Source organism: Triticum dicoccoides, chromosome 7B (genome assembly GCF_002162155.2).
Source record: "Triticum dicoccoides isolate Atlit2015 ecotype Zavitan chromosome 7B, WEW_v2.0, whole genome shotgun sequence".
Taxonomy (NCBI): domain Eukaryota; kingdom Viridiplantae; phylum Streptophyta; class Magnoliopsida; order Poales; family Poaceae; genus Triticum; species Triticum dicoccoides.
In genome coordinates this window covers 130,188,610-130,203,960 of record NC_041393.1, presented here as the reverse complement: position 1 = coordinate 130,203,960, position 15,351 = coordinate 130,188,610, and the positions used below count along the sequence as shown (strand labels likewise).

At 43.4% G+C, this 15,351-nt stretch overlaps 2 protein-coding genes across 3 annotated transcripts; one reads left to right on the top strand and one right to left on the bottom strand.

Annotated features, from left to right (window-relative positions):
* The first annotated feature begins 9,495 nt into the window (after positions 1 to 9,495).
* LOC119335772 lies at positions 9,496 to 10,901 on the top strand. Its single transcript, XM_037607849.1, has 3 exons — positions 9,496 to 9,652; positions 9,744 to 9,832; positions 10,511 to 10,901. The coding sequence occupies exons 1-3, from the start codon at positions 9,626 to 9,628 to the stop codon at positions 10,656 to 10,658; spliced, it is 264 nt and encodes an 87-aa protein (XP_037463746.1). The 5' UTR covers positions 9,496 to 9,625; the 3' UTR covers positions 10,659 to 10,901.
* Positions 10,902 to 11,385: 484 nt separating this feature from the next.
* LOC119335771 (E2F transcription factor-like E2FE) lies at positions 11,386 to 15,062 on the bottom strand. Of its 2 annotated transcripts, none has more exons than XM_037607847.1 (10): positions 14,772 to 15,062; positions 14,557 to 14,677; positions 14,366 to 14,443; positions 14,109 to 14,171; positions 13,880 to 14,009; positions 13,721 to 13,791; positions 13,558 to 13,630; positions 13,390 to 13,451; positions 12,906 to 13,308; positions 11,386 to 11,686 (listed from the first exon to the last, which is right to left on the bottom strand). In XM_037607847.1, exons 1-10 carry the CDS (start codon positions 14,957 to 14,959, stop codon positions 11,607 to 11,609), a joined length of 1,269 nt encoding a protein of 422 aa, XP_037463744.1. In that variant the 5' UTR covers positions 14,960 to 15,062; the 3' UTR covers positions 11,386 to 11,606. The 2 variants fall into 2 exon arrangements, with proteins under 2 accessions (XP_037463744.1, XP_037463745.1); XM_037607848.1 differs by having other exon boundaries at positions 13,721 to 13,788.
* Positions 15,063 to 15,351: the final 289 nt, after the last annotated feature.

Below are 15,351 nucleotides of genomic sequence, written 5' to 3'. Positions count from 1 at the left end.
AACTGCAACTTTGGTACTTAGTGTCTAATCACCCCCCCCCCTCTAGACACCTCTTCTCAAGGTCCTACAAGTGGTATCAGAGCTTTGGTCTCCATTGCCTTGGTTTAATCACCATTTGAGGAAGATGGATGAGTCTACTTTGGGGAGTCTTAGACATAGAGTGCCTATTCTTGATGGAGAGTATTTTCATGAATGGAAAAATGAGATGCTTGCAATTTTTAATCAATATCATTTGAACAAGTACATTGCTAGCCCTTGTGTACCTCAGGTTGATCCTATGCATCCTACTCTTAATGAGTCAATTGACATGATTAGGAATCTTAGAACTGTCGAACTTATTATTAGAGGATTGCGTAGAAACTTGACTGGATGTTTGCCTACTCTTGAGTGTGCCTACACTATATGGAAATTTCTTGAGGAACGCTTTCCAAATTATTCCTTGAAAAATCTAGATGAATTTCTCCATAAGTCTATTGCTTTGAGTAAGATGAATACTAGTGATCCTATGTTTGGTGATCGTCTATTTGAACTTACAAACCTTATGCGTGCCAAAGGAGATGTTGGAATTATTAGTGATATTATTTCCGAAGCTATAAATATTCATAAGCAAGATCATTGTCAAACTCACTCTAACGAATTACCCTCTCTAGGATCTGATCCACCACATGACGATGTTGAACATGGATACTATGATGAGGATGATGATAGTGATTTCGATCTTGATGATGCAATGAGACATTTTGGTCTTATGGCAAATCTTCGGGGATATATGTCAGGAGGAAAGGAATGGGTTCTTGATAGTGGATGTACTGATCACATGACCGGAGATAAAGACATGTTTCGTGAGCTTGCAGAAAACTATGGTCCTCGAAAGTATGTCACTTTCGGTGACAACTCAAAGGGTAAGGTGGTTGGCCTCGATAAGGTGGCCATATCACATGATAGCTCCATACAAAATGTCATGCTCGTTGAATCTCTTGGCTACAACTTACTTTCAGTATCTAGACTTGCTGATTTCGGTTTCAATGTCCTATTTACTGAAGTAGATTGCCAAGTGTTTCGTCGAGATAATCATAAAATGGTCTTTACCGGTGTGCGTAGAGGTGATCTATACATTGTTGATTTCACTAAAAAGGCTCAACCTAAAACTTGCTTCATTGCTAAATCCTCAAAAGGTTGGTTATGGCATAGACGACTAGGTCATGTTGGTATGCGAAACCTTGACAAGCTTATTAAAGGGAATCATATCCTTGGTGTTAACGATGTCATATTTGATAAGGATAGACTTTACAGTGCTTGTCAAGTAGGTAAACAGGTTGGAGGAAGGAATCCCGTGAAGAACATCATGACCACAAGGAGGCCACTTGAGCTACTTCACATGGATCTCTTTGGTCCCAACTCTTACAAGAGTCTCGGTGGAAATTCTTTTGGTCTAGTTATAGTTGATGATTTTTCAAGATTTACATGGGTGTTCTTTCTCGATGATAACCAAAAGATCTTCAAAAATTTCGCTAGGAAGGCCCAAAATCAATTTGAAGTGAAGATCAAGAAGGTTCGCAGCGACAACGGAACGGAGTTCAAGAACGCAAATGTGGACACCTTTCTTGACGAAGAAGGGATTTCACACGAGTTCTCGGCTACGTACACACCTCAACAAAATGGAGTTGTTGAGAGGAAGAACCGAACGCTCATCAAAATGGCGAGAACGATGCTTGATGAGTACAAGACGCCGAAGCATTTTTGGGCAGAAGCGGTTGAGACAGCTTGTCATGCAACAAATCGCTTGTATCTTCACAAGCTACTCGGCAAGACGGCATACAAGCTCCTCGCCCGTAACAAACCCCAAGTTGGATACTTTCGAGTATTCGGCTCAAAGTGCTACATTCTTGATAAGCATCGTCGTTCTAAATTTGCTCCTAAGTCTCATGAAGGTTTCCTACTAGGTTATGGCTCAAACTCTCACACTTACCGTGTCTACAACAATTTCACCCGAAAGGTGAAGAGACGGTAGATGTGAAGTTTGATGAATCTAACGGCTCGCAAGTAGAGCAATTGCCAATTGATGTATGAGACAAAGATCCTTCGGAAGCAATCCAAGACTTGTCTATTGGCAAGGTCCGTCCAACGGAGGTGAAGGAGAGTACCTCGTCCGTGCAAGTGGAAGCTTCTACTTCACGACAAGGTGAACCAAGAGTTGATACAGAAGCATCCACAAGTGGGACACACCAAGATGAAGAAAATGAGGAAGTGCATCAAGATGAACGTCAACAACCTCCTTATCCACCACAACAAGAGAACGACAACGCCAACAATGAAGAAGGCTAAGAAGAAGAACAAGATGAAGAAGAAGTTCAACCAAGAACCAAGCAAAAGCTTTCACGAGTTCGAGCAAGAATTTCTAAAGATCATCCCGTCGAGAAAATCTACAATGACATTCAAACCGGGAGAATCACTCGCTCTAAAACTTGTTTAGCTAACTTTTTTGAAAACTATTCGCTCATCTCTAGCATTGAACCTATGAAGGTTGAAGAAGCGTTGGAAAATCCGGATTGGATAAATGCTATGCATGAAGAGCTACACAACTTTGAGAGGAACCAAGTTTGGACATTGGTTGAGAAGCCCGACAACAACCACAACATCATCGGTACCAAATGGGTGTTTCGCAACAAGCAAGATGAAGATGGACAAGTAGTTCGCAACAAAGCACGTCTCGTCGCCCAAGGCTACACACAAGTCTAAGGTATGAATTATGGTGAGACTTATGCTCCCGTTGCTAGACTTGAGTCCATTCGCATCTTACTTGCCTATGCTAATCACTATGATATCACCTTGTACCAAATGGACATTAAAAGTGCTTTTCTAAATGGTGAAATAGAGGAGGAAGTTTATGTTAAGCAACCTCCTGGCTTTGTCAATCCTAAGAAACCAAATCATGTTTACAAACTTCACAAAGCCCTTTATGGTCTTAAACAAGCTCCTAGAGCGTGGTATAAATGCTTGACCAAGTTCCTCATTGAAAAAGGCTTTAAAATTGGGAAAATTGATTCCACACTTTTTACTAAAAGGGTTAATGGAGAACTATTTGTTTGCCAAATCTATGTTGATGATATTATATTTGGATCAACTAACCCTCATTTTAGTGAAAAGTTTGGGAAGCTAATGTCGGAGAAGTTTGAGATGTCTATGATGAGTGAACTCAAATTCTTTCTTGGGTTGAAAATCAAGCAAACTAAGGAAGGTATTTTTGTTTCTCAAACGAAGTACACCGAGGACTTATTCAAGAAGTTCAATATGCAAGAATGCAAAGGTATGACTACACCCATGCCTACTAGTGGACATCTTGACTTGACCAAAGATGGTGAACCGGTCGATCAAAAGGTTTATCGCTCTATGATTGGTTCATTGTTATATCTATGTGCTTCACGTCCCGATATCATGCTAAGTGTGTGCATGTGTGCACGATATCAAGCTGCTCCTAAAGAATGTCATCTTAAGGCTATGAAAAGGATAGTGAGATACTTAATCCATACACCAAATTTTGGCATTTGGTATCCCAAGAGGGCCTCTTTCGATCTTGTTGGCTACTCCGACTCGGACTATGATGGAGACAAGGTTGATAGAAAGTCCACTTCGGGTACTTGTCAATTTCTTGGTAGATCTCTTGTGTCTTGGTCTTCCAAGAAACAAAACTCGGTATCCTTATCCACCGCCGAAGCGGAATACATTGCCGCTGGTTCATGTTGTGCTCAATTACTTTGGATGACCCAAACTCTTAAAGATTATGGGATATATGTGAAACATGTTCCATTGCTTTGTGACAATGAAAGTGCTATCAAAATTGGTCATAATCATGTGCAACATTCTCGAACTAAGCATATTGAAGTTCGTCATCATTTCATTCGAGATCATGTTGCTAAGGGTGACATTGATCTTAAGCATGTTCGCACTGAAAAGCAATTAGCGGATATATTCACTAAACCTCTTGATGAGAAAGTGTTTTGCAGGTTGAGAGGAGAATTGAACATCATTGATGCTTCAAACTTGGAGTAGAAACTCCATTGGATACATGCAATACATGAGCTTATGACTAATCCTTGATATTTCTCTTATGATGAAAATCTTATGTCTTGGATATATTTGTATCTTGCATATTATCTAACCCATGTAGGTACTTGGATGAATCTAATTCCATGAGGTTGTAACCTACTCATATCTTGAGCAATCTCTACATCACCAAGTCTCTACACTATGGTGGTTGAAGACAAGGAAGCACGAAACCATTCAAACATATCCTTTGACAAATTCTATGATGAGCTTCATGATTGTCATTTTTGGATACACAAGTGCTCTTCCTTGCAAGAACTAACCCATGTAGGTAGATGGACTCAAATTCCAAGTGGTGCTCCAAATTCTTGATGAGCTACATCAACCTTGAGCAACCCACACAAGTTCAACTACATGGACGACACCACCAACCAAGGTATGTTATTCCATCTTAGAGAAGCTTTACTCCAAGTCATGAGCTAAAGTAACTCGACAAGATGTGAATACATCAAGATGCTTAAATGAAAAATGGCAACCCCATTTTGAGCTTAAACGATGAGTATGACCTATGATCAAGTGATCTCACTTGACTCCTAAGTCAATATACTCTAACATAGGTGACTTTGTCGCCAACCATCTCTAGATGAAGTTCTCTTGTATTCTTCTCTATGCTCTCGCATTTGTCTCATGCATATTTGTTTCCCCTTTCAAAAAAAACTTCATCTAGATTTCTTTCTGTTTGCTCTGCATTTTCTGCATCCAATTCATTGCATATCCTTCAGTAAATTCCTTGCGAATCTTTGTGAGATCTTACAAGTATAAGTGAGCTGAGGTGACAAGTGTTTTCTCTGTGATGAACTCGGTTTCACCGATTTGTTGTTTTCGGTCCAACCAAATCCTTTCGGTACAACCGAAGCATACCACTCGGTGCCACCGATTTCACAACAGGAAAACCAGTTTGCCACTTATTCTGTGTTTCTTCTGATCCAGCTCCACTCAATGAATCTTGTCCTCTACAAGCATCACATTTTTACAAATGCTTTGTGCTGTGACTCAAGGACCAAACCCATTCAACAGATTCTAGAAAACCCTTCTTGGAAATTGATGTCAAAGGGGGAGAGAGAGATCACATCAAAGCTTATCATTTAGAGAGATCACATCAGAGGAAGAGTATATCACCTCCTCAGGGGGAGAAAGAGATCTCCGGGGGGAGAGAATACTCAAGTAGAAAGTATTTCTCAAGGATCCCAGATGCTTGGTGTTCAAGAGGAGAGATGCCACATGTCTTCTTGAGGGGAAAGACATGTTCATATGTGCTTATTTGCATTAGTTTGCATTAGCTCTGTTCATTTATAAATTTCAGCTCTGATTTTCTGTTCCCTATCTTCTCCCAGTATCCCATGCTAGATTCAGGGGAGCAAGACATCTAAGGGAAAGAAATCAATTAAATTCATTGCATATCTTTACTCTTGGGGACATGTCTAATCCAATGTGGTACTTAGTACTCACTCTCTACTTGTCATCCCAATCTTGGTATTCTTGTGGTTTCTTCTGTTTGCTCTGGCTAGTAGATGTATCTGTGTTATCTAACCTTGTTTACGCAGGTTCATTCCATCCTAAGCCAACTCAAGACTACAAGGTAAGTATATGCATCACAATCATGTGTATGAGGAATTCTTGCTGATGTACATACTGTTTTGCAAGGACTTATGAGCATGAAGGTATTTTCTTTAATATTCTTTGCTCTAATGCATATGGCCAATATACATGTAACACATTGCCTACTCTATCATGGTTATGCTCTCACATGCTTCTATTTTCCATATTCACATGATTGCATACATGTAGGGGGAGCCTATGCTTGTTACATGTCTTTCCAAAGCTTTACTTGTTATTCTCTATATCTTTATCTAAAGCTTTCATATATGTTGTCATCAATTACCAAAAAGGGGGAGATTGAAAGCACAAGTGCTCCCTAGGTGGTTTTGGTAATTAATGTCAACATATCTCTTGTTGGACTAACACTTTTATCTAGTATGTTTCAGATAAGTTCAACAATGGAATGGCATGGACTAAAGGTTGTGGGAACTCCTTCAAGATGCTAAGGACAAAGGATTGGCTCAAGCTTAAAGCTCAAGACTCTTCATTTTACATTTTAGTGATCCAAGATCACATTGAGTCTATAGGAAAAGCCAATACTATCAAGAAGGGATGAGGTGTTGCTTAATGAGTTTCTTGCTCCACGGTGCTTAGTGATATGCTCCAAAACCCTCAACTACTTTCCCACTTCCACACATATGTCCTACACCTAAAGTCAAACTCAGCCTACCGATTCTTTCTATCCGGCGCCACCAAGTTCAGATGACATAGCCACTGTCGCAAACCTTAGGCAAATCGGTCTCACCGATAGGGATCTCGGTCTCACCGAGATGGGATTGTAATCTCTTTGTGTATGTCCATTATCAAAATCAGTCTCACCGAGTTTGAACAATCGGTACTACCGAGATTACAATGCAAACTCTCTGGTTAACTTATTACCAAAATTGGTTCCACCGACTTTGAGTAATCGGTCCAACCGAGTCTGCCTGACCAACTCTCTGGTTAGCTAATTACCAAAATCGGTCTCACCGAGTTTGTGTAATCGGTCTCACCGAGATTACGTTATGCCCTAACCCTAACCATATCGGTCCTACCGAGTTGCATGTCGGTCCCACCGAAAATCCTAACGGTCACTACATTTGCTGAATTGGTCTGACCGAGTTTGTTGATTCGGTCCCACCGAGTTTGGTAAATTGTGTGTAACGGTTAGATTTTGTGTGGAGGCTATATATACCCCTCCACCTCCTCTTCATTCGTGGAGAGAGCCATCAGACTGAACCTACACTTCCAGTATCCTATTTCTGAGAGAGAACTACCTACTTATGTGTTGAGGCCAAGATATTCCATTCCTACCATATGAATCTTGATCTCTAGCCTTCCCCAAGTTGCTTTCCACTCAAATCTTCTTTCCACCAGATCCAAATCCTATGAGAGAGAGTTGAGTGTTGGGGAGACTATCATTTGAAGCACAAGAGCAAGGAGTTCATCATCAACGCACCATTTGTTACTTCTTGGAGAGTGGTGTCTCCTAGATTGGCTAGGTGTCAATTGGGAGCCTCCAACAAGATTATGGAGTTGAACCAAGGAGTTTGTAAGGACAAGGAGATCGCCTACTTCGTGAAGATCTACCGCTAGTGAGGCAAGTCCTTCGTGGGCGACGGCCATGGTGGGATAGACAAGGTTGCTTCTTCGTGGATCCTTTGTGGGTGGAGCCCTCCGTGGACTCGCGCAACCGTTACCCTTCGTGGGTTGAAGTCTCCACCAACTTGGATGTACGATAGCACCACCTATCGGAACCACGCCAAAAACATCCGTGTCTCCAATTGCGTTTGAATCCTCCAAAACCCTTTCCTTTACATTCTTGCAAGTTGCATGCTTTACTTTCCGCTGCTCATATACTCTTTGCATGCTTGCTTGCTATATGTTGTGAATGTTAAACTTGTGCCTAAACTCCACTTAAACTTAAAGAAGCTAAAAACTGCAACTTTGGTACTTAGTGTCTAATCACCCCCCCCCCCCTCTAGACACCTCTTCTCAAGGTCCTACACATGGACGAAAGCCCTGTTTTCTACTAGTGCAATGACGACGATTGTGGCTCCAGGATGATGGTCCTTAGGAGAACGTGCACGAAGACTTCCCAATTGTCACCAATAGGCCAAGTCGGCTGCTCGTTCAGCTAGGAGAACAGTAATTACATGTGAGTTGGCACATGAATACATTTTGGCAGGGGAGTGGCGATAATGGCGTGTCAGCTACTCGTTTTGGCGGCGGTCGTGGTCGTTCGATGGTCTGGGGACCTTGATGTAATTGTTATTATGTTTGGGGTGCTTCATACTTCTAATGAAGTTTTATAATATAGTTCTGGATGCTTTTTCGCAAAAGATAATCTATACCTACTAACAAAGGGAGGATAATTTATGTCCGTCATGCATTTTTATAGAAACCCCCTGCCTTTTTCAGTAATTAACCCACAATACACCTTTAAGTGACAAAAAAATGATCCATCGCATATTTTTGAAAACCCTCTGCTTTTCTTGTAATTAGATCCGCGGTCCACCTTGAAGGGATGAAAAAGTGAGGGCTTACATATAACAATCAACAAAAAAAGGTTGCTTCATTTGAAACTTGAACTCACAAGTTCAAGTAATATAGTGACCTCAACAAGCAACTAAGCTACACGTGTATTCATGTGCCAACTCACATTTTTATTTTTGTTTATATATTACATTGGTTGAACTCTCTCTTTAGCGGTTTATAAAAGGAAATCTGGACGCGAACCATGATGGAACCTCACATATGTATGTATGCTGCACAAACTAACTAATTTCTCGAACACATGATATATTCTTCATATTTGTTCATTGTTCCAATATTTTCTTGCATACAACACAAAATCAAGGATCGGATCTTCTCCTACTAGTTGTATCCAATTGAAACCGATGCAAGATTTATTTCAACATACCAACAATATATCACCACGACTTACGTTGTCATCGCACTTTCTTGTCTCCCCCAACACATCTAAACTTTCCCTTTCCCTAGTCGGACCCTTGCACCATTAAGGCCGCATCCACAAGGAAAATCCATTCAAAGAAAAAGAGCTCGAACCATGCACCTGGAGGACAAATTTCGTCATTCAATCTATTCCAACCACTGCAACCTACATCGCGATCCGTAAGAAGTTTTCCAAAATTACTCACATGCATCTACTCATTTATTCCGCCAACCTACTAGACAGTGTCTACCGTCCTATTGTTGCCGTTGGCCGCGCACACCATAATCTGTGCCATTTGTGGACGTGAAGAGAAAAATGGCAACTCAGCAATCAGCGTTTGTGTCGCACATTTGCTTTGCATGTTTTTTCTTATCCCGAAGCCCTAGAACAATCGTTCTACGGTAATTTTGCTTTACGTGCTCACTGAGGAACATGTGCTAATACTATGTGTCTGAGATTTGCTCTAGAACAAAACATGTGCTAATACTATGTGCTAATACTATGTGCTAAGGTCGCACGGTACCTCTTAACATGCCTTCACTTAATCTCTCATAGTTCTCCCTCCACACTACACAATCAGTGAGCCCAAATGATTGCTAAGTTCTAGTGCTCCGACCAAAAATATTCGCCAATGGGGGCGAGTATATCCATCGACCCAACGACTACTTTTCGTAAGCTAATTGGCTACGAGAAAACTAGCTAATCCTTTCCTTAAAAAAACCTCACCTGCACGTATGCGATCCTATGCACTTGTCTCTACGCCGAAGCCGGGTGCTACTGGCAGAAAACCAGGTGGAAACCCGAGGGCAGGCCCGTCATTTCAGCCAAGCAAGCCCGAGCGACTGAGCAACCACACCCGCACAATAAAGCCGGCTCACGCACTCCGCCCACTCCCTCTCACCCGCAACCGCCGTCGCCTCTCCACTTTCGTCTCTCTCACTCACTCTCCCCCTCCGCCGCCGGCGCAGCGTCCTCCCCGCGACTCCGATGGCCAGCAAGTGGGTCAGGCCCGAGGTGAGCTCCACACCCAGATCCGGGCCATCCACCCGCTCCTACCACTTCCCCTTCTTCCGTTCGCTTATTATCCTGTCTCGCGGCCGCGCAGGTGTACCCGCTGTTCGCGGCCACGGGCGTCGCCATCGGCATCTGCGCCTTCAGCCTCCTCCGCAACATCACCGGCAACCCAGAAGTCAGGTAAAGATCTCGACTGCAGTCCCCCCTCTTATCCTTGGCCGTTTATTTCTTGATTGAGAGAAACGAATCGGCCCCCTCCCTCGCTTGTTTGATTATTACTAGTACATGGCTTGGCGTTGTACGGCTTATTAGTGGACTAGGAAAGAGTAGATCCGCTAGATTATGGCCTGTTCGTGGTGGCTGGCCGCTGGGTGTTTAGTGTTGACTTCGCTGCTACGGTCGATATCCATGTTTTTTCAGGTGAAAGAAAAAGTTGTGGTCTTGGTTCCATTTGGGTGGGAGAATCAGCCCACGAGGACGAGGGGTGAGAACCGTTTGGCCTTTTGGGGAAGCTATTTGCTTGTGCGCGTGGATTGTTGGTGAAATTATGCGGGATTTCGCAGTATAATTTTGTATTCTGAGTATGATATTGTACCAATCATAGCTCGTACAGACAGGAAGTCATGTGTGTTATCCTGTGGGTTCTAATGGATAATGAAATATTGTACTAGTACATGATCTACTTTTTGTACTAGCAATTGTTTAGTGCACTTGCATGATTGGGAGACGATCTTAATAAACAGTATCTACATTGATGGTTATTTTAATTCATGGCAGCTTATCTTAATCTTGTTAGAGAAAAGCCTGAAACAACCTATACTTCTTAGTAACAATGTACTGAGATGATTTCATCTGCAGGGTCAACAAGATGGGGAGGGCAGCGGGAGTGCTTGAGAACCATGAGGAGGGCAGGCGCTACGCCGAGCATGGCCTCAGAGCCTATGTGCAGGACAAGACCCCCGAGATCATGCCAGGAATCAACAAGTTCTTCACCAGCCCGAAATGAAGCACTTTAGCCTGTCTGTGGCTCGCTATTAGTAACTGTTGTGGTCAAGTGCAAACCTATTTCAAGCATTCAGTAATGTTGTCGCGTCCATAATTCAGAGGATATCATCAAGTGCCTCTTATTGAAAGAACCATGTGATGTTTGATGGCTTGCTATATATGTGATGGTTGATGGCTTCTAAATATCTGTTTCATTGAAATTGTGGATATTCCAAGCTTCCATTTAGTTGATGTGTTGCGATTACTGCAGACATTTGGATATTGCTACTGCTGGTATTTTGAAGTGTGTTCCTGTCTTAACAGTAGCTTGGACACAACTCATTTGGAATTTGTGAATTTTGTGAGCATGTATGTGCTGTGGTATTTGTGGGTATGGAAAATGACTCCTATAAGTCAATCCTGGTACTACCACATTTTATCTAACAGCCCAGATCTTGTTGTAGTACTCAGATGCATTTTACATCAGTGATCAACATCTTTCTAGCTTATTCTGTTGAATTTGATTAGCATAGCCTGTCAAGGTTTTAATATCCAGGTGATGGTGAAACAACTAACTCGTCAAAGCTGACTGAAAAGAGCAGAAATTATAAATCAAACCAGGTGGCTCTAATATGCTAGCCTCAGCTGTTGTCTCAACCATCTCCTCTCTTATACAGCTGCGAAGTAACACTTTGCTGGAGACAACAGATGTAACAAGACTGAAGATGAACCAAGTAGAACTCATGATGTAGACAAAAAAGCACACTTGCCAAAAAACGATGGACAGTCAAGTGTATCATTATTCTGTTTCTTTTTTGCATTGAGTAAATACATCGAGCAAAGGCGAAATGAGCCTTTGTGCTTTTATGACATCTTGTACAGGTCGAATCCTTTCTAGGGTCCTCGGCAGATGAGTTGATCTGCCTACAAGAACTGATTTACAACAGACCTGCCTAAACTAAACCATCCTTCATGAGGTCGAATCCCGTGTAAGATCCAAGTACCATGATTTCCATGCTTCAACATAATGGCCAAAAAGATCACTCAGCGCTGCATTCACAAAATGTAGGGGAACTGTGTAAGTTTATCAACAGGGTAAACCATATATTTGACACAAACAGCAAAAATGGCATAGTTAAAAGTTACTCCTTCTGTAAACAAATATAAGAGCGTCTAGGTCACTATTTTAGTGATCTAAACGCTCTTATATTTCTTTACCCTAAACCCTAAACCCTAAACCATTTTAGTGATCTAAACGCCTTTATATTTGTTTACAGAGGGAGTACTGTAGAAGTTAAAACTGGAAATAATATCATGAGAAACTATACAACCACTTGTCAAAGACCAGAGAGCTGATGGCAGTTATTAAAACTAGATCACTAGATTCAGAAATTGAGATTTCTGGTATGGTTGTGAAAGTTCAGCCCCTGAAAAAAATTGCCTTTTGGGATAAAGAGAAGGTTTGAGGGATTAAGTTTAGGGGATCTGCTAGAGATCCCCTAAACTAAGTATACTAAATTAAAAAAAAAACTCCACATTTGGGGCTAATTACCACCACTATTGAGAAAAATTCAAAAAAACACCACTTTTGAGGCCGGTTGGTAATAAATTGCGCTGATCTGAGGCTTAGCGCATTTTGACAGCGAATCTGATGGGTGGGACCCGTCTGTCAGGTTGGTGTGGCAAAGACTACCCCTAGTCCCACCTGTCAGCCACACATCTTATTTCCCCTCTCTTCTCCTTCCTCCCCGTCCTTACCACCGATCCCCCCCCTGCCGCTCTAATCTACTCAGGTGAGCATAGCCAGGCCAGCGACCTCCGAGACGATCACTGGTGACTACTCATGTTGAATTTGGTTGTCAAAAGACCAAATGCTATTAATGTCAGCTATCCTGGGATGTGTTTACATACGTGTTTCGGTCAATGCATAAATACAAACAGGTGTACAAACAACCGCTAGAATGCCTACTCAAAGTAAAGGGGCTAAACTTCTAAAGTTAACGAAACCGTATAAAATTCATTGTCCTGAATTCCTGAGCTCCAGTTTCTTCTTGATCATGCATATCAATTTGGATGTGAAGTGGCCAAAGTACTAGACATGTAAATTACTAGTAACTAATAGAGGGTCATACAAGCACTTCAATGCATCCAGTGCAAAGAGGTAGATAACCAAATTGGCATCTCAAAACAAAATTCCATCCAGTGCAGTTTTCTAAACCCTAAATCTTAACTGTAGAAAATAAACATGTGGGAGAAATGTTTAGCTTACCGTGATTTTGGTACTGTGGACGGAATGAAACAGCGAGACTCTCCCAGTCTTGAATGTTCTTCATCTCATTCTCCCTCACCGTCTGATCATCAACTTCATGTTTCCTTGCACCAGCAGGGTGGAAGGGCCCATAAACAAAGCCACTACTCTTCCCTTGCCCGAGCTGACTCTCGAAAGTTTTCAACATGCTGCTGCCACCCTGCATGAGTTTGGGTTTGTTCTCTGTTTCCAAGACTAACTTGCCCCTCTTATTGTCAATGTTTGTGATGTCGGTACCAAATGCCCTCTTGCTAGACATAATCTTCCTGGATGGTGGTAAAGCAACCGTGACAGTGGCACCTTCCTTTCGCTTTGCCTGACCGAGCCACCGGAATGCAGGTTTTCTGGAGTCCACCTGCTGTGTCTGAAACAAACAACAAAACCAACCATGCTAAGAAAAATGATCACTTCCACAATTTGAAATGGCATGTGGTCAAGAGACTACCTTCTCAATGAGGTTCAAAGAAGATAGCACATTGGCAATGTCATACAGTCGACGAACCTTAGCTGTATTATCAACATCAGAATTGTAATGAGTTCCAGTTGGATAGAAAATTCTGTTGCCACGACTAAGCAATGGATCCCATAAAATATAAGAAAAGCAGGTACTGACTTCTCATATTGCTCTCGGCATGTCTCTCTCCAAGGAGCAGCCTTGCAGCCTCATCAAGTGAGACTGTCTCAACCTGTGCCAGTAGTGAATCACATTACAATTAACCACGAAGGACAAGCCGCCTTAATGAAAAAAAATGCAGTGGAATTCTCAATCGGTTCACCTCCATGGTGAGGAAGAGCTTGACAAAATTCTGCGTGAGCAGCCCAAGCGACTTCTCCTTCCTATGGTCTACTAATGTGGCACCAGAAACACATTCAGTGCATAACATGATGGTCACTAGGCACAGCAAAACAATTAGAAAGAGATTGATCAGCCATACCAGATCTAGGTGGGCACATGGGCACGTCAGGCTTATCAGAAGCATTGTCGAGGGACTGGCTAAGCTTCTCGCTGTCGGCGTCCCCATCTGCATCGCCCAATTTATCATCGTCGTCTTCATCGTCCGACACCTTCACAGCCACCATAAGAAAGGCCACTTCTTTTATCAGCAACACAACAATTGCTTCACAAGTAAAAGGAGCAAGCAGAACAGAGTGAAGAAATCTAACATTGGCAGCAGATGATTCCTCCGGTGGCGGAGCTAATCCAGACATCTCTCTCAGTGTCCTCTCCTGAACAAGCGGGAAGAACAAAAGAGGAAGACATTAATCATGATAGTGTTTCGGTCTAAAGAATCTTCTTTTTTTCGAAACAATGTAAAAGACTTGCCGTTTTCATTCATTTATTGAAGAGAATTGCCCAGCTAATTAAGAACAATAATTAAATCGTGTAGAATTGGCATAGATCAGAATATGCGGATCCAAACCTTGAGCTCCTTGAGCGCGGCAGGGACGCCCTCAAATCCGATCCATGTGTACCGATTCTTGGCCCTCCTCACGAGAATCTGCGTGATGCTCAACAACTGTCACGAAGGCCATCGGTAAAATCGAATGCCAAGGACGAAAAAATAAGTGTCTTGCGGGGAAGGCCATGCCAGGCAAGGAAATCAAGGCTCACCCCGACGCTCTCGAGCACGTTGACGATGTCGTAGATCCGGCGCCTCTCGACGCCGAGCCGCCTGGCGGCGTCGTCCAGCCCCACCGTCTCCACGTCGTCCCGGTCGTACAGCGCCACGAAGCTGCAAAGCCCGGCAGAGCCTAGCTAGGTCAAAAACCGGCGAAATGCACAACGCGTCATGCGGAAACGGGAGAGCGAGGAGATCTCCCCCCTACTTGGAGCAGAGGAGGCCGAGGGACTTCTGCTTGCGGCTGTAGGCGTGGTGCCGGCAGGCCCTCGCGGCGGCGCCCGAGCCGCCTCCGGCGCCGTCGATGACCAGCCGCGGGGGCAGGTAAGGAGGAGGAGGGGGGGGCGGTGGCTGCGCAGCGGCCGCCGGAGCCCCGGCGGCGGCGGCGGGGTCCATTTCCGGTGGATGTCGAGGTGGAAAGGGTAGGGAGGGGGGAATTTTGTGGTCTTGTTTATTGGTGATGGGATCTGCGGGTTGGGTTTTGGAAAGGTGGAGGAGGGGAGGGCGGCGAGGACGTTGGAATGATTGCGTTTTGGCGCCCGCGGCGGCGGCGCGTTTTCAAACTTTTGGCCCCTTCCGCGCCGCCTCCCGTCCCGTCTCCCGCTCCCGCGCGGCCGAATTTCGTGTTTTGACCTTTTTTAGAAAGGATTTCAGGATCTGATCCCTGTTTAAAATTTTTTCGAGATTTGACCCTTTTGCTATCGCCAGGGCCTACGGCGGTAGGGTTAGATAGCCTACCGCCACGGCCCATGGCGGTAGGGGTGCGACGGAGGGGGACGGCGGCCGTT

Excerpts from the sequence above, each read along its gene's own strand:
- LOC119335772 (XM_037607849.1), top strand. The coding sequence starts at position 9,626 with ATGGCCAGCAAGTGGGTCAGGCCCGAG. Across the intron at positions 9,653-9,743 it reads GCAAGTGGGTCAGGCCCGAG|GTGTACCCGCTGTTCGCGGC; the intron begins GTGAGCTCCACA and ends GCGGCCGCGCAG. Across the intron at positions 9,833-10,510 it reads ACCGGCAACCCAGAAGTCAG|GGTCAACAAGATGGGGAGGG; the intron begins GTAAAGATCTCG and ends TTTCATCTGCAG.
- LOC119335771 (XM_037607847.1), bottom strand. The coding sequence starts at position 14,959 with ATGGACCCCGCCGCCGCCGCCGGGGCTCCGGCGGCCGCTGCGCAGCCA. Across the intron at positions 13,792-13,879 it reads CATGTGCCCACCTAGATCTG|TAGACCATAGGAAGGAGAAG; the intron begins GTATGGCTGATC and ends GTGCCACATTAG. Across the intron at positions 11,687-12,905 it reads TCCACAGTACCAAAATCACG|CGCTGAGTGATCTTTTTGGC; the intron begins GTAAGCTAAACA and ends TTGTGAATGCAG.